The 26,330-nt window shown below is 40.1% G+C and overlaps 1 protein-coding gene across 6 annotated transcripts in view; it reads left to right on the forward strand.

Moving 5' to 3' along the window:
- The window catches only part of PALM2AKAP2 (PALM2 and AKAP2 fusion), a 268,357-nt gene that overhangs the window by 53,527 nt on the left and 188,500 nt on the right, over positions 1 to 26,330 (forward strand). For all 6 annotated transcript variants that reach the window (XM_033084949.2, XM_033084951.2, XM_033084950.1 and 3 more), the window contains exon 3: positions 11,240 to 11,370. In XM_033084949.2, the coding sequence (XP_032940840.1) occupies positions 11,240 to 11,370 (131 nt within the window). The remainder of the gene's footprint in view (positions 1 to 11,239; positions 11,371 to 26,330) is intronic.

A 26,330-nucleotide genomic window follows, 5' to 3' on the forward strand; every position in this document is an offset into this window, starting at 1 on the left:
CTTTCCCTGTATTTACTCGAAATGCTGTGAGGCTTTTTAGAGTGTAAGGATTTCATATCAGTGTTCATTAAAATCTGCTGTGTAGAAACCTTTGGAAATGAAATCTGGGTTAATCCTGTGTCTGCAGTATCTGGGTTGATCCCACAAGCATAACAGCTTGAATTCACATAAAGACATTCATGCCAGTATTCAATGGCTTTGCTTCATTTTTGTGCAATGTCAGAATAATTTTCTTTTTAAAATGCACTGTGTAAAATAGCATGTTTGGTTACTTAATAAAGGTTCTGCAAGCTACAGGGTTTCTGTTAATTTCAGAAAATTTTATTCAAATAGGAAAATTATGTAATAGAAATAATTTATTGCAAATGTTTATGCTGATTACCTACGGTTTTCAAGTTGGTGTTGCCAATTAGACCCCTGACAAAATGACTTTGCTACCAGTTCAATCGTTTTTCCCTTGTTACGTATCTGGCTGAAAATAAGGCAGCAGCAGGTGCTGTCCCACTGCTTTAGGCAGAGCAACCCAGCAAACACTAGACATAGTAAAAGTCAGTACCAAATGTGAGCAAGTCTTTGGCAACACATTTTACAAATGCTCCTGAGAATGAGGCCCGTGCTGAGGACATCAGAACAAAAGTGTAGCCCAGTTATTAATGATCTATGTGAGATTCAGCATTAATCAAGTGAATCCCTTCAAATGTGAAAATCTGGAGTAGAAGAGAGTCTAGAGTAGTATAGGCTCTAAAAGCTGAATTCCCTTTTGCTGTCAATGAAACCATGTCCTCTCTTCTGTGAATCATTGCAAAGTAAGGACACTGGTGGGCACAGACTGAGTACCTTGGGGCCACTGGGGCCCTCTGTCAAAGGCAGGAGGTGTATTTGTCTACATTGCAATCATATGCCTGTGTTGGAAAGGCCCTAGACCTATATACCTGTTGGAACAGGTATAGAGATGTTTTGAAGCCCTGTTTTTTGAGATTGAACATGGTCTTTTGCTCTAATAAGAGGCAATTTACGACAGGTTCCCTAACAGCATACCTCCTCCAGTCCTTAATATGAAAATAATACTTCTTGTTCCATATAACACAATGTCAATTTTATTGTCCAACAGCAGATAGAGTTATGATTTTGTTGTTGTTGTTTAACAATAGATAGCATTTAAACTTAATGCCTCAGCAGTTTCTTGGCCATATGCCTACAAATGGCGTTTCCTTGTCCATGGGAACTGGAGGTGTTACCAGCTTCCATAGTTTAAAATTGGAGAAAAAATTCAAGTAAAAATTCACCTTATACCAAACGTACTTTATACAGTATCCATCAAAGTTATTTGGTTTCTGGAGAAAGACTGAAATGTATTTTGATTTGTTAATTGAACTGAAAATACAACCTGCAAGCAACAGCTTCTTTAAAGAACTTGTTCAGCTAGACAGCAGTTGGGCAGGCCGGTTTTAACAGAGATGTTTACAAATAAACAGAGATTTATTTCAAATTAACTCCAGGGTTGCAGTATTTCTTCCAAAATCTGACTGCCTCTGTAGTTAATTGAATAGAATTTCTATAATTGTTTACTGTGGTTCTGTTTGGTGGCCAATGGTAATAAAATAAACAAAACAAAATCTCCTAATGGAATGAAAAATTAGTTCAGTGCTGTTACTTTAACTATTACAATCACAATAAATCCATTTTCACAGTTATATTAGTTCTGGAGTGTTATAAATATTAAGGACCTATTTCTTTTAACATCTGCTTCTTAAAGACTACAGTTCATGAGCACAGTCTGTAACATAATTACATCTTTACTCTCAAGAAAAGGCAAGCCTTTTTACATTGTTACAGAGATTTTGTTAAGGTATGGTTGTAGCTAAAATCATCTCATCTATAAATAAATTCTAATTTCATAGTTCAAGTTATATCGCTGTCCCCAATTTAATCTATTCTTAAAAGAATTACTGTCAGAAAGTATAAATAGGTATGTCTGTCTCTCAATGTGTGTACAACATTGTGGGAAAAAAAGAGATAACTTTTGCAAATGAAGGATCCTTGTTATTTCTTTACAGTGAATCCCTTTATGATTTTCAGGTAAATTAATCCTTAAGCCAGATGGCACCTCAGCCAAGCACACAAAAAATGTCTGATGGTGTCTTATGGTCTCCATTCCCTACGCGTCAGTGCAATATTCTCCAAAATGTAGTTCAGAGACAAGGATATCATGCAGAGCAGTGTTAAATGCCTTCCACAAGCCCAGGAAGATGACATCTGTTGCTCTTCCCTTATCCACCAGTGATTTATGGCTCTATCACAGAAGGCCACCAAATCTGTTGGATATGATTTGCCCTTAATGAAGCTGTGTTCACTGTCACCAATCACCTCCTTGTTTTTCGTGTGGCTTAGCATAGTTTCCAGGAGGATCCTCTTCCACGATCTTGCCAAGCACTGAGGTAGATGGGACTGACTGGCCTATCAATGCACATGTATTCCTTTTTTTTCATTTTAAAAGCTGGGGATATGTTCCCACTTTTCCAGTCGCAGGAAACAACCAGTCTGCCATAATTTCTCAAATTAACTGAATAACAGCTTAGCCTCTTATTCTACCAGTTCCCTCATCAGGTCTCAGATTCCTTAGATGGTCTTGAACTTGATGTTCGACTACAGTGAGTGGTTCCACATTCTCTCTGTCACTGCCTTTTGCCTTCTCCATCTCAGGCAGTGCGTTTGGAGCACTTGCTGGTGAAAGCTGAGGCAAAAATTCATTAAGTACCTCAGCCTTCTCCATATCCCAGGTCTCCTTTTTCTTTCTGGAGAGACTGAACATTTTCCCTAGTCTTCATTTTATATCCAACATATGTCTAGAAGCCTTTTTTGTTGCCTTTGATGTCTCTGGCTGTATTTAATCCCGTCAGGGCTCTAGCTTTCTTGACCTGACCCCTGGCTGCTTGAACAATTCCTTTGTATTCCTCACCCGGAGGAAATGCTTTCACCACTTGTCCTTGCTTTCACTCTCTGTAGGCTTTCTTTTCATGTCTGAGTTTGTCCAGGAGATCCCTGTTCATCTACACAGGCCTCCTGGCATATTTGCCTTACTCCATCTTTGTTGGGATAATCACTTCTGACCTTGGAGAAGGTCCTTGAATACCAACCAGCTTTCCTGGGCACCTCTTCCCTCCAGGGTGTTATCCCACAGTACTTGACCAAGCAGATCTCTGAGGAGGCCAGAATCTGCCTTCCTGAAGTCCAGGGTAGTGAGCTTTCTGTGCACCTTCCTTGCTGCCCTAAGGATCTCAAACTCCATTTCATGGTCCTTGCAGTCCAGGCTGCCCTTGAGCTTCACATTCCCCACCAGTCCCTCCTTGTTGGTGAGCACAAGATCCAGCATAGTACATCTTCTCATTAGCTCCTCTATCACTTGAAGAAGGAAGTTATAATTATGGCATTCCAGGAACCTCCTGGATTGCTTATGCTCTGCTGCTGTCCCTCCAAAAGGTATTGAAGACCCCATGAGGAACAGGGCTTGTGAACATAAATTCACTTTTAACTGGCTCTAGACAGTCTCATCAGCAGTTAAGAAATAATCCAGAGAGAAATTTCCATTTTGAGAGCACAGGGGACCCCTCTTTGTCCCATTCTGTGTATTAGCACCTTTGGGCTGATGCTCACCATCCTGAGAAGTTTGTCTCCCACCAGGTTTTAAACTGAGAATTGACAGGCTCTCCTCTGGATCATAAATAAAGAAACTATCCCCAGTTAAAACCTTTTAGTAAAAAGAAAATAAAATAGAATAAGATAATAAAATTTTTTATCCAGGCCAGCTACACAAATTGTTTACCACAGAGAGATGAGAGCTTTAGTCCTCTAGCTAATGTTCCTTACCTGTTTGCAATTGAAACAGAGCTGTAATTATTCTGGTGTAACCCCTCTACAAGCTGTGCTTTTATTCAGGAAAAATATTATGTGTGAGTTGTGATTTGAACTAGGACAGAGATATCCTGGGATGGTCATGTAAATAAACATACCATACAGGCAGGACTTCTTGAAACTCATCAAAATTATCAGTGAGGTTTCAAGCAGTAACCAGGTCCTTTGAGCACCTCATGGCTACTCCAGCATATTTTGTTTTAGCCAGCCTGTGTCAACATAGCTTCAGAAAGTTTAGCTTCAGAAAGCTTCAGAAAGTTCAGAAAGCTTCAGCTTCTCCTGATGGCCTGAAACATGTTCAAAGACAAATTCATGTCACTTGAATCCAACTTTTTAAAATAATGCATTTAAGAATTTTAAGACTAGACAAGAAAGGAATTCCTGAAATATAACTTTTCTTATTGCCTCTTTTGACTGATATGTGTATGTGGGAAGGAGTGATAAACTGAAGCCAAAGAGAGATTGAACATAGAGAGGAAATTATTCTTCAGGGAGATAATAGTGAAAAACAAGTCAGTGGCTCAGTAGTAGTGATAATTTACAAAGCTTATTTGTTTTGAGGGGAGAGGTTTGACAATTTTTGAAATCTCAGATTGTTAATTATTCACAAAAGATTTGTCTTTTTATTAGTTTTTGCTTCTCTTACAAATACACTTCTTTTGTAAACATGGAGTGAAACTGTGGTCACTCTTTTCATGTATGTGGTTTTAAGAGGGGTCTTATTCAGTCTTCAGTCCAATTGCATGAAGGCCAGAAACTTCAGCTAGCTTGCAACTATTTTTTATTCCAGCTCCAAAATTCCCTAGGAATTAGACATGTTCTCATGGAGTTAAAAAGTAATTTATGTGCCAACAGGAGCAGATTTATCCCATGTATATCTTTATCCCAATACATTTGCATTCTTGACCAGGACAGAATCCCATGCCTCATCCCCAGGAGACTTGCTCCGAAGTTGGGCCATGTGGGACCTCATTGTAGCATCCCCTTTTGCAAGCTGTGTCTCTGATGGTCTCTGCCTGCCAGGATAGCCCGCCTCATCCGTCTCCTCACCTCTGCAGCAGCCGCTGGCACTTGTTTATAGTTTATTCTCATTATGGTGCTTAACCTTGCCACAAGTGAAATATTAAACAATTGAACAGAGCCATCATTGTCATCCAGCAATGAAAAAGTCTGAAATTTTAAATAGACTTCCTAAAGAGAGATAAAGAAAAATAAACCCTAACTCACCAACATAAAACTCTCCAGAAGAGGTATCTTCCTGTTACTTCAAGCAAAACTTTCTGATAGAGTGGAAGTTTAGAAAATATATGTAGAAAGGAAGTTGTGCTTGACTGTCATCTTATTGTTCATTACATTTCATCTCAATGTCATCTCAAGTCTTTAATGACTGTTAGAAACACCTTTTATTGGGTCATACCTGCGATCCCTGTCAGTGAAACTAAGTTGTACAGACCAGTGCTCTGCAGCTGATGAATGATCTGAATGACAGAGATACAAACTTTGTGTCTGCTCTTGTGGAGTCTCGACAATGTCTCTTGGTGTGGTAGGTTTCCTTGAAGCTAAAAGAGCTTGGGTTTTAGTTTGTCTTCTTCACCTTTGACTGGAAACAACTATCTTCTTGATTTACAAGGCTAAATAAATGGGACCTGAACAATTTAAAAGCAATGTACTCGGAATGTTTACACTGGTGATTTTGCTAATGAATGGGAAGCTTTCTCTGAGGACATAAACCAATTGTTGCTTTTTTTTCTCCAAAAATCATTCCTAACTGGACCTCTGTCCGTACAGCTGCAATTTCTGTTCCTGTGAGGTTTTCAAACAGACAAAGCATGACACCTTCAAGAAGAAACCGTATAGAGCTATCATCATACCCATGCCATCTCCTTGCATCTGCAGCTCCGGTTGCATGTGGCTCACACTGAAGATGTACCTTGTCATGTGGGCACCCAGCTGAGATGCACACCTTCCCAAAGTGGACACAAATCATGCCAGATATCTCAGTCTTCCTTCACTGGTTTCTGCAGTCATTTGGCACTAGTCTAGGGACAGTCCTACCATACAAGGCCACATCTTGCAGCAGAGCTGAATAGAATCTCTTGGGTTGGCTGAGAACCACACCTCTCCTTTGTTCTGCGAGCAGACTCTCTCACACTGAGAACCCACATAGGAAAACTCTCTGCTTCAGTCTGAGCAGAGGCAGATTGTTTCATTTGCCTAATGGAAAACTAAATACTACAGCATTATTCAGGAATACATTCCAGGAGTCTGCTTATTTCCAGATGGACTTACCTGTCATACAGCTTGTGTCTATAGCCCCTCTTGCATTTGCATATTTTTGCACAAATGGTTAAGGGCGTCTAACATTAACACCCCTGCTCACACTACAGCCACGTGAATAATCTTTTTTGTTTCCATTTTTTTTGAAAGGCAAGGGAAGGCCTGCTGGCAAAGGAACAAGTCTTTCTAGAATCTCAATACCTCATGTCCCAGTGACCTCTTTGCTAATGCTGGCAGCAGTGCTGTGCATCAGCAGGCCAGACCCAGACATGCTGGGTAGCATGTACTAGCTGGGTTAGAGCCAGGTGGGATGGCTCAGGAAGCACCACAAGAATATGACAGCAAGAAATGTAGTGTTTGGAAAGGAAAAAGGGTTGACAGAACAAAGGAAGAATCCCAGAGCATTTTTGACAGTGGTTATTCTTGCACTTGTGTCCCTTTACAAATTCATTGTATCAACCCAGGCAGATGCTTGGGAGCATGCACAAACAGAACAGACTTCGCTGCTCTGGGAGACTTTCCTTCTTGTTCCCCTGGGTGACAGGGGGCTCCAGGTAGCTGCCAAGCAGCAAAATCATTGCTGCCTCCCGAGTTCCAGATCTGCCTAAAAAGCTCACCCGTTTGTACCAAGGTAACTTTTTGAAATGCAGAGAATAAGTCTGAAATGCAGCCAGTTATGCTAGCATCCTAATGGGAGTTTTGCGGGGTAGCATCTGACTCATACATGTGACAGGCAAAAAATGTTCATTGCACTCTTTTAGTAGGCATGGGCTGGTTATGTGTAGACTTGAGATACCAACCTTTCGCCTTCATGCTTTCCCATGGCACAAATACTGAATGGGTAGAAGGAGAAAATAATTTCATATTAATAAATAACTTCAGCTCTAAAATGTTAATGTCTCATGGTCTTCAATTCTCAAAATGCAAAGACTTTTGACAGAACTTCAATTTGGCAAAGATTTCAGTAAAAGTGACTTTGATTTTAGTGGAACTACACCAGGGATCATTAGTGGCTGTTCTCTAGGGCACAGAAGACCGTAATTACCTGGAATAGTCCACATCCAGAATTGTTTCACAAGAGCAGGCACATTTTACTGGAGGAGGCTGTCTTGGGTCAACTTTTGACCTTTGTTTCTTCTCAGGATTATCATCTTCCTCGAACTCAGGAGACAGAGGAGTGCTCCACTTCAGCAAGCACTGCTTTCAGGAAAGAGAGTACTGATTGCCCCCTCAACATCTGCAAGTATAAAAAACACACAAAGCTTGTTTAAGGGACTACCTCAAAAGGTAGCAGCACAGCAAGGACTGGGGCTTTTCTCTTGTCATAAAAAGTCATGACAAGTCTGGCAGATGTGTCTGGGCCTCAGGTTAAGACACTGACACTATCACAATGTATGTAGGACTGAAATCTATTAGTCATATGAACAAAGTTTATGGAAGTTGTTTCAAAATCAGCAAGACTGATGGTTAGAACTAATTAACTTCCACAAAGCAGGGAGTGGAGAGGTGACATGGAATAATGATTTATGAAAAGGATGCTAAAAGGTTTACTTGCTGTAATAAAATGTCCTCGGATACTTAAACTTTAGATGCAGTATTAAAGCAAAATGCAGCACTAACAGAAAAGGTTTTCTTTGCATATATAACATTAATTCTCCTTGTTGTGCAAATGCACAATATTATTGATCAGGGGTAACTCATACAGGTATGTATTTTTGGGTTCCATCCTCATGCAAACCTTCTTTTAGCACATTTGAGAAATGCCTCCTATTCTTCCTGGGATAAGATTTTGTAAGATTTTTTACAGAAGCATGACCCAAATTTCATAGGTATTGAGGACAGATGGCAGCAAACTCTCTTTTGTTTCCAGTCTGCATGTGGCTCTGGTTTGCATCTGTCTGGGTTGCTTTGATGTGGGCTGCCTCTCTAGACTGTCTCATATGCAGGAGTTGTGCCTGAGCACCCAGCACAGCTCTACCAACTCCTCACTACCCACCCTTGGTATTATCGTATGTACCAAGGCCTTCCCTACATTTTTGTGATGAAAATGCCTCCTTGAGAAATGTTTGCTCAAAGCAGGTGAGAGACTGTTCCATCCCTGCCCACTGCTTCACTCCTACACCAGTTATCTGGCTGGGGAGAAAATGCTTCTTACTGCACAGCAAGAGGTCACCAACATCCCCTGGTGTGTGCCTGCCTCTTGCATCTGCAGTGAGTGCATAAATACACGCAGGCTCAGCAGCTTGGCAAATAGACTCTCTGCAGTTTAAGAAATGCATTTATAAATGTTTCCATTCTCAGTTTTCTTGTATGAATTCCTCAGTATAGTATTTAACAAATGCCTTAATTTTCATATTGAAAAGGAGAACCAGAAACATCAAAGCTTCTAGTTTCCTGTATCAGATAAAATATGCTGACATTTCACCCAAGAGGGAGGTTTTTTAGTAGATCATAGCATTCTTGTCTCTAAATATGTCTCTTAAAAAACCCATTGATGCCTTCCAGTTTTAAATTCATGCTATTAATAGGTTAAAAAAAAAAAAAAAAGCTTTAGGGAGAAAGAAACCATGTGATTTTGTAGCTTAAGTGTTTCATATAAACAAAGATCAAAACAAAGGCTGTACAAAATACCTTACTTTTAGTGTACAGCAGTGGTATTTAAGGCACTGGCTTCTTCCTGGGAGTACCAGCATGGAGACTTTGTAAAAGCACATTGAGAAAAGTCTCGATTTTCTGTCCTCCTAGAGTAGAACAGGATTGACTGTTAACTTGATGTGTTCAGTGCCAGTGCTGTCCAAGCAGCATTTTGTCAAAGGTTTTATTTATTTATTTATTTATTTATTTATTTATTTATTTATTTATTTATTTATTTAATTTTGCTGGAGCCTGGAGCCATACCTAAACCAGCTTTAGAGCAGAGAAGACTATCTTCATCTTTAGAGTTTGGTCTTTAGAAACTTAGGGGTTTTTTTCCAACTGAGTGTCATTCAGGATTTTGGATTACAGCTGAGTAAGATACATGCAGCAACATAGTTCCTCGTGCAGCTGGTCCACATTTGAAAGAAAAGGCAGCAGCTTTTTAAAGAGCAGTCAGCCTTCACTAGGCTTTGCTCTGGATCTAGCCCAGCAGGTACCCACTGAGCTGTGTTATTGAGACTTCAAAGGCCAAAGCACAAGTTGTTAAATGTTTTGCCCCTCAAAACCTGTAAATCCATCTTTGACTCCTTTTGTTTCATCATACATGTGGTGACTTGAGAGTCCTCTGCTGAGGGCACATTTCTATAGTATGGTGAGTCTGAATGAGATGATGAAAATTTTGGCTGGTAATCAGCTCAACTGAAGACAAAAATTTCACTAATAGATGGTGGTGCCAGGACAAAGAGTAGCAAACTGCACAAACTGTGGCTGGAGATAGCCACTTGTACTGTTTTGGCAATTAACAGCTTGGAAGCCATAAGCAAAGCTGAGTTCAGCTAGGTAAAGCATGTCTCCAGCATCAGCAGGTCCAGCTGTTGAACATGACTGCATGGGACAAGAGCATGAGACCTTTTCTGTTATGCAGAAGTCCTAATTCACATATAAATCACTTTAAATCCACCTAGACATCCTTTCATGCACAGCGCAGTTAAAGCCAGTGAAAGTTTGAGTAATTTATAAAATATAATTTGCGTGTGCGTTTTGTGTTGCTTTATGTCTGCTGCCTTACTAAAATATAATTGCCTGACATCAAATAGGCCATGGAGTGACAAAAATAGTTTGTGCATAGTTACTATGTCTATATATATACACACACTCAAAAACTAGCAAGAAAGCCTTGTCTGACATGTCAAAAATGTTTCTATTTTGGGCAAGGTTTGAAGCTTGCTGTTGATGGTGTTTTCCCTTTATACACAGTTTGCACAAGTCAGGTTCTATTCCAGCAACAAGCATGGCATTGAAAAGACACATACGGCATGTTTGGGCTGCTTCTGAAATCCAATTTCCTTGAACCGATGATTTCCTGATTAACTCCTCTTTGCAGAAGAGGAACTGGTTCCTTGAACCAGCATTGCCAAGCACTTTGCAAGTTCAGAACCAAGACTCCTTTTACTGATCAATGCAAGGGAAAGTTTGGTTGGTCCCCTGGCTGACCATTTTTTCCACCAGCTCAATTTCCTTCTTGCCAAGGGGCAAAGTCCTGTTTAGCTTTGGGCTCCTGGTCTTCCTCATCCTATCTGCTGCATTCCTCTGTTGGATTTGGGCCAGACAAGGAGCACAGGCATGTATGTTGTGTAAAGCATGGCTTTCAACCAGTCCACCTTCACTGGTGAGCTATGTCAGATAAGCTGCAGCTGCATTGAGCAGGAACCAGGTGAGGTTGCAGCGACATTTTCAGTGTAGAAAGCACAGCAAAACTCCCAGGAATAATTCTGTTGGGTGAAAGATATTGATGCTTTTTGCAACAGTGTTGGTGTGATTTCTGGAAGACTTTTGCTCATTTGTTCTGATTTATGTACGCCCAAGAGATGATGTATGTGCTCATGTTTATGTATACATGTATCTATCTGTCTGCCAGTAAATATACAGAAACACATCTGTTGTGTAAATGAAAACCAATATCTTTGATTGATTTAATAGGAGACTAATTTTATACTCCACGAAAAGCATTGCATTTGGATCACATTGATCTTTTGTTTTTGAAGCTTTAAAAAGTTTATTACTTTAGTCATTCCAGTACATGCCTTCTTATTAACAAGAAATCCCCACTTTGGTTCAAAAATGTCAGTTCTTGCAGGACTTGCTAATTTGCTAATTTTATTAGGGAGTAAAAATAACTTAATATTAAAGCACTGATGGTAAATGAACTGTATACTGTAAAACTGACACTCCTCAATGTGAAAGGCCTGACATCTGAGTAAACAGCTAATTGGCTGTTACCAACTGTCTGAAGCATTAAGCAAAAATTCAGTGGGGACAAACTAATATTCAGAAGCAAAGACAGCTTCTTCTCAATCTTCAGATAGTTTTTTTTCAGTTTAAACCTAAGATATGGGATTTTTTTACATTACAGTCAAAAGCTCTTCGGGAAAAATGGCTGCTACAAGGAATTCCTGCTGGCTCTGCAGAAGAGGAAGAAGCCAGAAGGAAGCAGTCAGAAGAGGATGAGCTGAAGGTGAAAAAGCTAGAAGAAAACATACACAGGTAGGGACAGCTTCCTTTAGCTTTGCCTAAGAACAGTTATACCTATGAAGGATGGAGCTGATGGCAGCTGCCCAGGCAAGGCTGTAAAAGGCAGTCACACATATAGCCAAATATGCCCAGCATTCATCTCCTAGATGTCTATGTTCAAGATAAAGTCTTTGTGTTTAATGGACTTTTATAGATTTCTTTCATGAGGCAGCTGAAAAGGGGGCCAAGTTCCCCCTCCAGATGCATGTGTATGACTTGATCAATACTCAAGAGATTCTCCATTCCTTTACACCTCCTACAGCCAAAATGAGTTCAAAGAGGGAGAGCATCCTTTTGCATTCATTTCACTGGTGCAAATAACATTTTGAAATACAACAGCAGATGCCACCAACAGATCAAACACCTACTGCTTTTAGAAGCAACGTTTGGGTATAAGAGTGATTTCCTTTTATCAGTTTCCCATTGCAGTCTGAGTTGACATTTGTCCTCTATTTTGTGTTTTTCCTTGTTTTGTTACAAACAAATGGCTCTAAAGCTCATAAGGAAAGTGCTTTTATTATTCACAGGGCAAATTTCAGAGCTGCTTCTACCATTTAGGTTATGTAAATTTAGAGTTTTTTTAATTGGCAAAAGCTGGTAAAACTTGGCCACGCGACTTTTACAAATGTATCAGCTGAGACTACAGAGAAAAGGGAATAGGACCAGTAGTCCAAGGGTTGAGGTATTAACTTAGCATCTGATGAACTCAATTTGCCTTATGGCAGGTTTCTTGTGAGATTTCTTGGAGAAGTCAATGAGAATGTTTCTTTGGGGATATAGACAAGCAGACCTACCCTAAGCCTGGAAAATGCTAAATGACTACTATGTGGTAGATATAGATCAGCATGAATGTAAGAGCTACCTCATGCTACTGGTCTTTGTCCTGTGATTCATGTTAATTGAAACTGATCTGAGAATGTGTATTGTTCTTTTATGTTTGTGGTAACATAAGGCAAGAAAATTTTTTAGATTTCATATGGTATCTGATGTTTTACTTCATAAATTAATACTGTATATGGAAAGAGTACATGGGTATGCTTCAGAAATATGTACTGTAATACATATTTAATCTAGTGCTGAATTCTGCAAGATGCTAAGAGCCCTGATCCCATTCAGCAAAACACATCAGACAGTGGCTAATGTCAGCTATATGGGTACCAGAAATGACAGCAGTGAAACCTCTTTGTTTAATTAGTTTTCAAAGTGTAGGATGAAGGACTGTGTAAAACTTTTGCTCCTATGGTTTGCTATTTTGTTTTCTTAACAGCAGATATGAAATCAAATATTTGAATATTTGAAAGTAGCAGAGCTCTCTTCTTCTGTGACCACTTATCTATCAAACAACAGGTTAGCTGCTTTCTCCTGAGCTGAGGTGACATTTGTGTGAAAGCCTCGCTAACAAGCTTAACTTCCCTGTTGTCTTTCCAAGGCAATTCCAAAGACAGTAAAGAAGTACTTTTATTTAAATGAGAAAATATTATGTCTGAACTGTAGATATTAGACAGCAGAAGTTGAGGTCATTAGTATAGTTGAAATTTACATCCATGACAACATGGCATATCCCGAGCTCATCAAAATAGGCTAAGAAGGTAAAGGGCTGTAGAAGGAGAAAGAAGAAGAGAGATGTCAAGCACATTATCCTGAGGAGTGAAGTAGAATGGACTCATCCTGAAAGTATTTTTCTTGCTGTTTGTGCACTACATTTTCCCTCCGCACTCATAGGAGAGAATCAAGGGGGAGGATTACAGGGGGATTGTTCATCTGTTAATGTTTGCAGGGGAATCAATGGTCATTTGAAATTCCACTGTATGCTGTCCAGGAAAACCCTGTGAAAAAACCTGAACCTTCTCAACAGGGTGACAGAGGGCAGACTAAGCTGATCCATGAGGGGGATAGAAAATTACTTCAAGACCTGCTCTAAGGCTGATTCCACAGGAATGTAAAACCACTGTGCCATGGATTTTGCATATTCATTAGTGTCACACTGCGTCATATGTGCAAGCACAGAGCAGCTGCAGTAACAATATGTCTGTGAAAAAGTCTTGGGATACATATACTGGAAAGTGTATATAAAAATACATACTGTATTATTAAAATATACATAATTTGCATTTCCTCTCAGATCAAGGTGAAGCTTATTTGTGAGGAATAATGTCCAGCACCTGCTGGCAGCCAGTACCCACAACCCTGCTTCACAAAGGGGGAATGGGAAGTCATGACTTTCTACTTGCAGCAGAGCATCCCATCATCATGACACAGAGTGCTATTTCTTCTACACACACCACTCATGTAGTTGGGGTCATGTAGCTGGGGGGTTCATGAGGATGTGTGCTGTCCAGAAAAGACCAATACCTTTTGGAGAAACAGTAAGTCTAGCACTGGGCTTGTGAAGGGTTTTTAAGGCCTTTCACATCTCACAAATTCTTTGGTTGGTTATTGCTCACTCTGTTTCCGTTTTAAGTGACTTTCTCACTAAAATCATACTTTCTGCAAGACGTAAACATCCTTCTAATGTTTATTCTTAAGCTAGTGTAACCAGTTCTCCTTTGTGTGGGAAGTGTTTAATTTCAACTGAGGCAGTAAAAATACGTAAGAGTACAGACTGCTTCTTATTTATTAGATTCATGTGTTATTTTATCATGATACAGGAAATCATATACTTCAGTTTGTAGCTTGCGAGGATATGTTCATATGACTCAACTTAGACAGGAGTGAGTGTAATGATTTAATGAGCTTTCTTGTCTGCAAAAAGCGTTTTAAAGAAGAATGCCTATATTACTCAGCATTTTTGGGCACTTCATGTTAAGCAATGCAAAAAAATGAGCATCAAAAAAAGAAGAATAAAGCAGAACAAATAATGCAATTCAAATAATGCTATTATAATGCTGCTAGTTAACAGCAGGAGGGCATAGAAGTACATGATGTACATATAAGTTAAAAAACAGGGAGTGCAAGATGAGGACAAGATGCAGGCATATGAGTCGTGTAACTGTGGATTACAGGCAGAACAGTGATTTGACAGTTGGGATTAGCTTAATATGCTGCGAACCCTTGTAACCAAGAATGCAAAGTGAAAATCAAGGAGTCAAAAAAGCTGAACAATTTGGGTCCTGGATTTCCATCACTCCTGCTTGCTTGACTTCAATCTTCAGAATAAGATCAGAAGCCCCATGAAAAAATCCTTTGTCTCTTGCATTTCTTTTTAAAAAGGGATTGGTCCAGTGGAGTTAACAAGAAGACTGAACCTGCTATTCAACATTCATTGAGTCTTTAGTGGACTGGATCTCTGTCAGTAGTGGAATAACATTGTTAAGTGTTTTAAACCTAGCTGGAAAACTGGTGGCAGCATTGTGTCAATGTCAAAGTGAAGCTTGACATGGATATCTCTTGACACAAACAGTTCTTAGACATAAACTTTAAAGTTATTTAGGATTTTTATGTTATTATAAAGATTCCAGGTCAGTGGTAGAGAAAAGCAGACTTTTCTGAGTTTGTTTCCCATTGTTTCAAAGTACAAAAGTGATCTGTTTTTTGTAGCTACCTTAGATTTGGAGTGAATTACAGCAATGGAGTGAAAAATGAATGAAAAGCATTTCCTTTCCCTTAAACTTATTCTCCAAATCACAGACCTGAAACATATTATTTGGGATAACATTGATAGAGATTCCCAGTCAACTTCCACAGATATATTTGTGGTAATGTATTGTAGGTGAAACAAATTCTGCAATGTATTGCATGCCTCTTGTGGTTTGGTTTTTTTACTGCATGATGGTCTGGGTATTTTGCAGCAATGAATGAAAGTTGGTGTCTGGATATCATACAGGTAGTACTCATAGAACAGAGTAGCCTACTGAAAGCCTGCTACTCCTTCATAGTATTTCAGATGCTCCCCAAATTGGTTTGTTATATTAGAATAAATTATAGTTCATGGCTGGTGGCCTGTGTTTACTACAAAAGATGAAGGGTTTCTGTTGCTCTGAAGCTTTTGGGTAGTATGGAAACAAGAAATACTCTCTATCTCCCTGCTTGATGATGAAGAATACTTGCATGAAGTACCAGGACTGGACTTGTGTCTCCTGGAGTAAAGAAAACCAGAGAAATAAATGTTCAGCTAAGTGACATATCCCTCCAGTAATCAACAGTGCATTTGTTAACCTTGGGTGAGGAGGTGCCCAACAACTCCAAGGAGCAACAAATTATTATTATTTTAGCCATTTTGGACATGTGGACCAGACAGACAGCTTAAACCAGTGGATGCTGGATCCCCAAAATGCACACACAAGAGCCACTAGCGGCACTTTGGCACTGTGACAGATCTTGCAGGAGAAGCAGTACAAAACAGAGGCCAAGAAGTAAGCAGTTCCCTTGTTCTTTGCTCAGGACTACTAAGCTGTCAGCATCTCCAAGGTCCTAATATTTGCAAAAGCCCCTTGGGCTGGTGAAGTTCTTCACCTTTCTGCCTGCTGGTGATAAGCCACTGCTGCATCACCTCTAGGAGGAAGCTTTTCCATGGTGATCCAGCACAGAAGGAGAGCTCCAGTGTTAACAATGGGAGGGTCTGTGCTTTGGCCCATAGGACATGAGCTCTTTCCCGGGGCAAGCACACCCTTGATGGTTGTTGCTATCTTGCTGATGTGGGCAGGCAGTAAATGCATGCAAAAAATCCCTCCTTCCCAGCAACTCCCACCCCAGAGTGTTGAGCTGAAAGATGCCTAATGAAAGGAAGTGCAGGAGAAGCACAGCCTCCAAGAAAAACACTTAACTTGAAAGACCAAAATATATGCTGACTGTAAGCTTACATGATGCAAAATAGATGCTGAATGTAAGCTGAATATAAGCTTACCACTTCTCCCAAGCAGAAGGTGCCTTGGTTGTGCACTCTGTTGTTCTACTGTGCTTGGTGTCTGTCTGCTTACCAGTATCGCATAAGTCAAAATCTAAGTGGAAGCAGATGTAAAATATGGTAGAAGTTCTTCAAATTTAGCAGAATTATCATCTTCTCCCATTACTGCAACTTAATCTTACAGGTAAATGCTTAGATATCAGTTTTGTCAGAGAGGCTGGGCGTGGCCATGAGAAGAAAACCTTCCCCAAGCTGACTTGATGTGCAGAAAATAAAATCTTCATAATACATCTTGTTACTAGACACAAGTGCCTCACAGTTCTGTGGTGCTACATCTATGCTAAAATGTTTTCTCATTGAAGAGTTCAGCAAGTACAGACTAATGGTTCAGCTGAGGTTGTTGCAGCTGCTGCACCTTCAGCATTTTCTCTCCTTCATGCCTCCATTGTTTCATTTCTTTCTGATGCCAGTGTTTGTTCCTTGCATCTTCTTTCCATTATAAAAACCTAATATGTTTTAGATGGGAAACTCTAAATATAATTTAGTCTATCTTGCACTGTCACTTACAGTCTTTGCACGACAGAGAGACAGAGAGAACTTAAGAGAGATGCAACTGCACTCCTTCAAGAAAGGGATCATTTGATGTCAAAACCAGCTGCTCAGACCTCCCCTGTATCAGACAGTGTAAACTGGGACCACAAACCTCTCCTTAGTCAGGTCTCAGCCATTTCCCTTCAGTCTTAACCTCTAGAGACATATGAGCATTTTCTGAAGTTATGCTAGTGCAGAGAACAGTGTGTTTTATTTTGCAGCTTCACATTGATGGCAGATGGAGAAAATTATCAGGAAACCGCATTGTTTATTCAGCATTTTTGGCTTTTACCTAGAGTGCCAGATGCAGCCGGAGGCAAGCCTTTGGTCTACCTCCATATGCTTCCCAGCTGACCAGCTCTGTTGGGTGAGCTCTGTAAGAGTGAACTTGCAAAATTATCTCCTCATGGCCATACAGTGTCTTCAAATTCTGCTCACCTGGTGAGGGAATGTCTGCACAGGAGTAGCTGTTCATCCCCAAGCCTTCTATCTAGCTCTCCACTAAGAATGATCAACACCAGTTCTCATATGCTGCCAGCCTGCTGATTCCAATTTCAGCAATCCCTCCCAACTGTGGTTTCCTAAAGAGCGCAACTTTCACCTCCCATTGCACTCTTGATGGGGTTTATTTTCATGTGTGAAAATAAACATTTCTCAGAAAAACCAAAACAAAGAGAGACCAAAACAAAACCAGACAAAAAGCCTAAAAACCAGGAAAGTACTGGTTTTCAAAGGAACCTGTTCTCCATTGTGGTTAGAGAACTTCTCAGAACTGGCATGATTTGTAACAAAAGCAATGAGCTAGGGGCTGCTAGATGGCAATGGATTTGAAGTTTTTTCATATGGTGTAATATATTCAGATGTAACACTTAAAAAAAAAGAAACAACAAGCCTACACTAAAAATAATAACACAGCTTACTACTTCAGCTCTGATGCTCAACTCATACTTAAAATAGCAGAATGACAATCCAGTGCCTTAACAGTTGCTTAAATGCTGTGTCCTGGGTTTAATAGTAATAATCTCTGATCTTCCACAACTCCTTGGCATCACTAGTTTGTCATAACTTAATGATTTCTATGCATCTTACAGAATGGAGAAAATTATAGACTCTTCTATTGGAGCACAAGCTCCCTCCACATCACCTATGTACCATATATGTACATTGATAAAGACACTCATTTGCCTAATTTGAGAGCCAGATATAAAAGAAATCCCCAAACTCTGCCTGTACATAGCAAAGGATTTTTCATCTCTAGTGCTTCTGAAACTTCACCCATGTCTGTGTGCTATAGATTTAGAGACAAGTTCCTTGAGAATGCAAGCATGTTGTCACTGTCCTGGCTTCAGCTAGGGTAGAGTTGATTTCTTCTTGTGGTGTTTCATCTCCAGCTGGACTTAAAGCCACCACACATGAATGCATCTTTTAGGCAAGATAACACTTGTAAAGTACCATCACTTTCTATATGACTTACCATTAGTACACATACTTCACCCTCTTGTGAAAGGGGCAATACCTCTAGATCAGGTTCAGCAAGAAAAATAAAATTTCAATAGCTACAGCCTTTCAATAAAATGGACATTTTGTGTAAGACTGGGTTTCTGTTGCCATACTAGACAGTGAAATATTATCAAATTAAGAACTCCTGAGCCTCCTTGGCTTTAACACTTCAAAGTTAAACTGGTGCACGTCTCTTAATGTGATGGTGTGAGCCAGATGGGGAAATCTCTTCCTTACGCATGTATTATCTTATGTATTGAATCACAGATTTTGCACAGATTCAAAGTCATCAAAGATCCTCACACCTCTTTTAAGCCTAGTAGAACTGACAGGGGTTTCCTGATGCAGTAAGCTGTATTATAGCATGAAGAGTTGAACTTCATTACATCCAAATTAAATATTAATCATGGTCCAAATGGGATAGTTGCCCAGAGTAAAATAAAAACTGACTAGAGTCTATTCCTTTCCTTGTTATGCTTACTTTTGTTTGGGTTGGCTGGTTGGTTTGCTTTGCTTGTATGCCAGCCCTAACACAGGGTAGTACAGGTGAAACAGCTCCTTACATACAGTTAGTTCATATAGCACATGGAAAAAAATAACATTGTGGAAATTCTATAACAGAAAAATAAGTTTGAGTGAAGGTAACCTTCATGTGCACAATCTTGTACGACATGACAAACCAGGAGTGTATTTAGAAAGAGAAGGCACAGAGTTAGGCAACGGCATTAATTTGTTTTATTGCTTTACGGGATCATTAGTCTCTCTTCAAATTAAATCAGAGGACTTCTCTCTTCCCTACCAAATCACCCTTTACATGCTGGACATAAAGAGGCCAGAACATGCAGCGTACACATTCTCACGTGTGTGTGTGTGTGTGTGTGTGTGTGTCTGTGTGTCTGTGTGTAGATAAAATTCTGAGGTCAGGACATGCAGTGGACATGCACACATGTTCACACTCATGTGATCACAGAGCCAGGGAAGACACAGCTACAGCTCTGGTCCTCGATATTCCCTTCTCCCAAAGGGCCAGGTTCATCCTGTTGAATTCCAAGAGCTTGAATAAATCACCTACATTGAATCATCATCTCATTTGACCTGCCATGCAGTCAGTGAGGCAACAGCATCACCTCGGTGGCCTGTGTAAGCCTCTCTCTTTCTTGATTTTGGGTACCTCCATTAAGTGCCTCAAGGGCAATGTGTGGAACTTAAACCTTCATGTTTCATCCTGCACAGGCATCCTCTACTGGGTCTCTGGGCACTACCGTGGTGCAAATATTCACCAGTATCGATTACTAATGTGTCTGGTGCATCATCTGTTTGTGACCCCAGGCTCTGCCCTGTCACTCTTGCTGATCTCCAGCACTGACATGCGTATGCAGAGCTGGGCTAGCACTCAGTACGTGGAGGTGGGGCAAGGTGCAGTGTCTGGAGCCACCCAGTGGGCACTGGCAGTGTGAGCCTCGATTTTAAAAAATGCGCAGTCTGAAGAGCATGCCACCTTCCCTGTAGGGTACTTTAACTCCTGCAGTATGTGAACAGCAAGGCAGAAATTAAAGCAAATGCCCGTTGATGGTCCACTGAAGGTGAAGAAAGACTGGATGTGCAGTAAGAATCCCGATTGATAAAAAAGAGGCACAAGTAAAGAATTTCACTGAGAATTTGCAGTTAAAGAAAAAAGTCCCAAGGAGGTATGTTCAGGAACAGACAGTAATCCCACTTGCATATCTATTATGGTCTCACTTTAAAATGAGAAAAAGTTGAGAATCTTGTTCAGAGAGGCTCCGTGCATTCGGAAAAAACCTGTAGACATCCAGGAATAAAACATATGACTGATGTGGCCAGAGTAACAATGAGGGACATTCAGCGCACTTGGACCAGCATGTTAAGAAGGTAAAACATGTTCATTGCCATGTACAAATACAGGTTTGTAGGCTGAAATGGTATATGGCTCTATAGTGTAAGATACTGAGAAATCCAGCCCAGCAGCAGATTGCTAGAGGAGCTCAAAGTAGAGAACTGACATGGTATGACAAGTGCACAGGGGCATCAAAACCAATGGGGGAGGAATAGGGACTAATAAGCAGCAAAAATACATACATATATATATATATATATATATATATATATATATATATATATATATATACAGCAAATGCACATGGATTAAAACCATTTCGAAGTAAGACTTGCATGGTGTCTGCTGTGACCTGTTGTGGCCACAGGTGAAAAAGGACTTAACAAAGATGTTAGGAGTACTTCCAAGCAACAGAGAAGGGGAAGGGAGGGAGCAAAGAAGGAAAACTCAAAAATTTTGCAAAACCAACAAATTAAAAAGTTAGTTCAAGATCAGATGAAACAGAGCTTTATGAGGGATTTCCATGTAATCAATACCCAGAGCTGCAGTTTGGATTCCTGAACAAAGCGTACTGTGTGTTACAAAGCTTGGTCAGCAAGGTCAAGCAACTGGAGTATTGGATTTTTACTTTAGAACATCATCAATGTCTTAAAAAGAATATTTGGAGTGAAAGGTATATTCCAGTTTAAGAGGCATTGGAGTCAGACAGACAAAAACATTCTTGGTGTTAGAAGTCCTTTGGCCACTGAAGACTACCTGATGTGCAAGGAGTCATAGCTATGGGACAGTGGAAGCGAGGTATACACTGAAATTGGTACACCGGGTACTACCCATGTAAGAGTCTGTGGACAAGGGTCTGATGTGCTCCAGGTGCCAGTAACATGGGTCTTCCGGGGCCTGAATGGCGTTTTCTGTAGGTGTCAGTCTACCTCAGGACAAATTCACCCAAATACAGTACCAGAGTCCTAAGAAGGCAAATAAATTCAAAAACAAAGTTCCTGGCAAGGAAAAGACTATCTGAAACAGATTAAGCTGATTCTGAATAACTGGATCATTAATGAAACTTCAAAAAGCTGTGAAAAAATGGTTTGAAAGACCTGGCAGAGCAATACCATGTTCTTGCTGTCCCATTCCCAGGAAAATACATTTAGTCCTCCACATGAAAGTTTGTTAAATTATGCCGACTCTATACTAGAACAGTTTTACTAATGCAGTTTTCCATTCAGTTTTAATCTTACGAATTTTCAAAAGCATGCTTCCAAAACTGTAAGTACTGTTTCCTGTTCTGCTCTTCATATGTAAAGAATTAGTCAGGACAGTGAATTTCACACAAGTGATCCTCCCAAGAATCTACATTGCAATCAGGATGTTGGTGGGCAGTCTGGCTTGCAGTAAGATGTTTTTCTGTAGGTCCATTAGATAAAGGAGCAGTCTTAATAACCCAAAAAAGGTTTCAGTTGAAGACAAAGCTCTTAGTTCCAAAACAATAGAAGGACAATATGAAATACTACTAAATTACGGAAAAAGGCTAATGGTTTTCTGACTTGTCTGATGACCTCTGAGCTTTGTGATCTGGCACACCTGGAATAAACCCAGAAAGGTAGAAGGGTGCTAAATTTAGATATGCATTCCAGGCATCAGCTGCTGCAGAGCAACAATGTCGCCAGCAGAATAGGGCATGTAGGGCATTTTGATTGCAGCATCCACTTGGGGAAACCAGAGTAACCTGTTCACGCTCCAAACATCCTTCCAGAGGGGTTGCAGGGGGCTAGCCATAAGCAGTAAAGATCACTTCTGATGCAGGGAGTGGTTCATATTTGTTAAAATGACAGTCCAGTTTTGATTCCGCAGGATTTTCAGCTGAGAAAATAAATAAAAGGCAAAATAACATAATTCTGGCTTTAGCAAAGGCTGCAGTGAAGATGCCACAGGATTTACACGTGTACCTTGTTTATGCCCCAGAATATGCAAAGGAAACCCCTCATGTCTTTGAGCCCTCACCTCATTGGTATCACTTTCTGGGGAAAACTGTGTAAAACTGCAGGGTGTCACCATGCCAAGAACATGATGATCCTCAGCTCTGTTTTCTTCTTGAGAAATAACTGTACTTTCACTTAGGCACGATCTAAAATTTTCTGCCTGCCAAAGGTTGGAAGTAACCCCCCATCAGATGTAACTTGTTATGTCATACATATGGTCACTGAAAGCCCAGTTTTAAGGCTGTGGGCAATGTTTTGTAGACTTCCAGGCAGGCAGCAGCAAACTCTCCTTTTATCATCTTTCAGACAAGCAATTTTCAGGAGCAAACCTCCTACACTCAAAACCCCTTTGTCATTCTCTGCTCTTTGCTGTTTCAAAACAGCTTTACAAATACGAATCATTAATCATAGAGAAGCTATGTCACAGAAAAATCATCCTATTTTCCTAGCCCTGTTAGGACTATCAGGGAGATTTTCTCATGCACATGTAACATCAAAGGTCAGGCAAAGAGTCCAGCTTGGTCTGGACAGCAGTTGCTGAAGACAGTATAGATTCCCTGGAAAAATGAATTGAAAACAGGTTCTAGTAATTGACATCCGCTTCACACAAGTAAATTTTGAGAACTTATTTTCTTCTTACCAGCTACTTTTTCTTAAATGTTTGTAATACATTGTTTCTACCCAAAGACCTTCAATTATCACGGATTGGTATAGTCAAAACTATTCTACCTAAGACAATGCAAAACTTCAGGCATAGCAGAGAGACCCGGTGTTACACTGATTCATTAAATACTTTTATTTGAAATTTACGGTGTATTAACAGAATATGACCAAATCAGACCAATGTCCACCATGCAAACTCTTCATCCAACTTTTTCCTCTCTATAGAATGGGAGTGTTATAGCTGACAAACACTTTGATACCTGTAAATAATTAGCAGAACACATGACAGCCACATCCTGCTGTTCTGGCTTACAGTGTGGCTGTAAGGCTACTGTGGATCCCAGGATCAAACAGATTTCTTGCTACTCATTACTTTTTGCAAGGCTGCTGTTGCACTGCATTTTGTAGGCGCTTGTTCAACTCTTCAGGCATTTCAAAGAAGAAAGCAGAATGGAACATCCAGTTACTCCCTCTTAAGTGCAAATGGAGGCGAGGAGAATGCACCATGGTTCTTGGGAAGTAAAAACTCCTGCTTATATGGGGCTTTTGACAAATGAAGACATTTAATGAACAGGATGACTCTTACAGGTGGCTCCTTGGTAGAGCTGTGCTTTGTCAGGCCCTCCACCAAACACCACCAGACCCCCCTTGGCCACCAGCCTGGCTTTATGTGGCACTGGAGTGCTGTTGGGTTCACACAGTTAAATCACAAATTTGCTTGCTTCAGTGGAGTTGTTCTTGACTTGCCTCAATTATGAACAAGATAATACAGCTTTTATTTTGGAGGATTACCAGATCAACAACGGCTGTGAAACATGGTGACTCAAGCAAAGTAGGGTGTCTAATATTCCTTCCTTATTTCCAGTGCTTATTTCCTCTGCTTATTTTGTCATATGAAATGTCTCTAGGGCAAAGCTGCAAAATTACCTATCCTGAAAATGTCTTTTTCTTGTTAAGGGTGCTGATATTTAATAATTTCCCAGCTTCATTAAGTGGCTTGTCTTACCGGTTACTGCATCAGTACAGACTGCATCACACTGGCCTCTTGAATAAGATGAGTAATACATTGATATTTTTCCATCTTAGCAGCCCCCGCTGAGCCACCTCATCTCCCAAAAGAGAAGACATTTGAAAAAACTGATGCAATGACCCAGCATTTCTGAAAGGTGATTCCTTCCTCATTAGTCTTTTCTTTACCTGCTGCTGAGTGGAAGAGGACTCAGTAAAATAAGGGAAAGAAATACTGATAGCTTGTGTTGAAGAGGTAGATTGTGTTTAGCAATCTCTGACTGTACTGCTTGTTGCTTTGTTAGACATATAGATATCTAAAATTTCTGTACATGAGCAAAGCTGAAAATGGATTGCAAGTGGGCTCTCAAATTCATTTCTCTGAATATTAATAACCTGCATTCGAGCAACATATACTACGGATATCTGAAATTTTTCATTCAAAAATTAAATATGTGACCTTTTTGTTGGCACAAAAAATATATAGAGAGAATCTCAGAAGCTGTAGTAGCCTGTAATACACTGATTTTGCCCCTAGATATTTGGGACAATTTAACCATAATACAAATCTATGTTAGATTAGTCTCAAGTTTGGGGTTTTTTTGGTTTTTTGCTTTTTTTTTTTTTGGTCATGGAAGCTTCTTTGGATAGTAACTAGACAGTAAAACAGGACATGGAGCATCTTGGTTCTACCTAATTTTCTTGTTTTACAATTTTACTGGTAAAAAGTTCATGCTGTTCTATCTACTGAGACAATATGTAGTGCTGAGTATTTATGAAGCAATGATTTTTTTGTCATCTGAACTACATGTATTTTGAAAATGGTCCAATCTTATGTAATTATTTGAAGGATTTTCTTTCCTTCATAGGAAAGTGACTTCAAAACAAATAGTAGTGTTTTGTGTCTACCATGGGAAGCATGCTATCTGGGAAAAAGCCCAGAGCGTACAAAATGTGTTAATGGGTCTGTTTGCCCCTGGGATGCTGAATCAAGTGTTTGTGAGAGTATTCTGAGAGGGTTTGCATAATGAGGGGCTTGAAAAATCTGTTTTCTCCAGCTTTTCCTGGAGAACAAGAGTCCAGTTTTTGTGGATGAAAACTTAATAAAGAAGTGGGAAACATTGGCAGGCAGAGAAGATAGCTTCCCAAGGAGAGTCAAGGTGAAATGATAAAATATCACCTTCAAAATCACCAAAAGTACTCCAGCAACTCTCATTGCATTTCTGTTAAAATTTTTTAGAGCTCCTCTGCAGTGATTAGCTGAACTTCTCATTTCATGCAATGCATATTTTGTGTGAGAAATATTAGCCTAAGGACCATGCACCAGTTATTCATTTGGTGATAAAATATTAATTGTGCCTCTTCTCCCCTATCAGCTAGGGCCAATGAAAGGAAGAGGAACCAACAGAGAGGCATAACTTTTCTGCTGCACTTAGATGGACTTTGTTGGTAGGATGACTTGTAAGGATTTAGAGCTGTCATGGCTATTAAAGTTGCTGGAGTTTAACAGCTCCCACAGCTTTGTCTTCCTAAATTCTATTCATATCCTTCTTTTCCTCACCTGCCAAGCTTCTAGTTTTATTTAATGGTTTCATTTTTAGGAGTTTGGTAACTTCTTCAACATGGCAAAGGGTTTCTAGGAAACAACAGTTTTCTGCAGTTTCCCCTCCTGTCACATCTCAGTAAAGTGACCTGCCTTACAGACAATTTTCAAGGCAGGCAGCCATGTCTGTAGGCAGCATTTGGGTTCCTGCTCTCCTCTTTTGTTACAAAATTCCCATCTGACTCTGAACAGAACGTGATGTCGCTCCATGATGAAATCCTTCTTTTCCTCGGCACTTATCAGTGGTGTGGTGCTCACTACTTGCTCTCTCTAGGGCAGCAGACAGGAATGCTCTTGCCACTCCAGCACAGAGAGAGCTGGGGAGTACCAGAAACTTTTCCAGGCTGTAGCCCTAGTTTCTTTGCCTCCTTTTATCCCAGGAGTTGCAAATGGGAGGATTTGCAAACCCTCACACAGGAGTTTTACTCAGTGGACCTGTGCCACCTGTGCCATCCATGCTCACTGAGCAGGGGCCTTGATGGTCCTTAAGCATTGCTCAGCCTGTGTGACCACAGGTGGAGAGGGTTGGACAACACAGATCGGTCCTATAAATCCAGAAAAAAAAAATAGATCATGGCATGATGGTGTGATTATTTAATTCTGGAAGGAATCAGAAATGTCAAAATTATACTTTCTGTTTCAGCACAGGTTCTCCTCTTATTCTCACTACTTCTGCTCCCAGCTTCCCTCTTTTTCCTCATTATACTCCTAGGAAGACTGTTTTTTAATTAAGTGGGAGGGTAGACTTGCAGAAGAGAGGGAAAGCTTTTGTTCTTTGTGTCCCACATTGATTAGCATTCTTGTAGCTTCATGTTTGCTTATCTAAAAAGAAGCTGTGATTTGACTGAGGGAAGAATAGTTTTTGCATATTAATTTTCTCCTAACCAAAAG

The sequence above is a fragment of the Catharus ustulatus genome, chromosome Z, assembly GCF_009819885.2.
Source record: "Catharus ustulatus isolate bCatUst1 chromosome Z, bCatUst1.pri.v2, whole genome shotgun sequence".
Classification (NCBI taxonomy): Eukaryota; Metazoa; Chordata; class Aves; order Passeriformes; family Turdidae; genus Catharus; species Catharus ustulatus.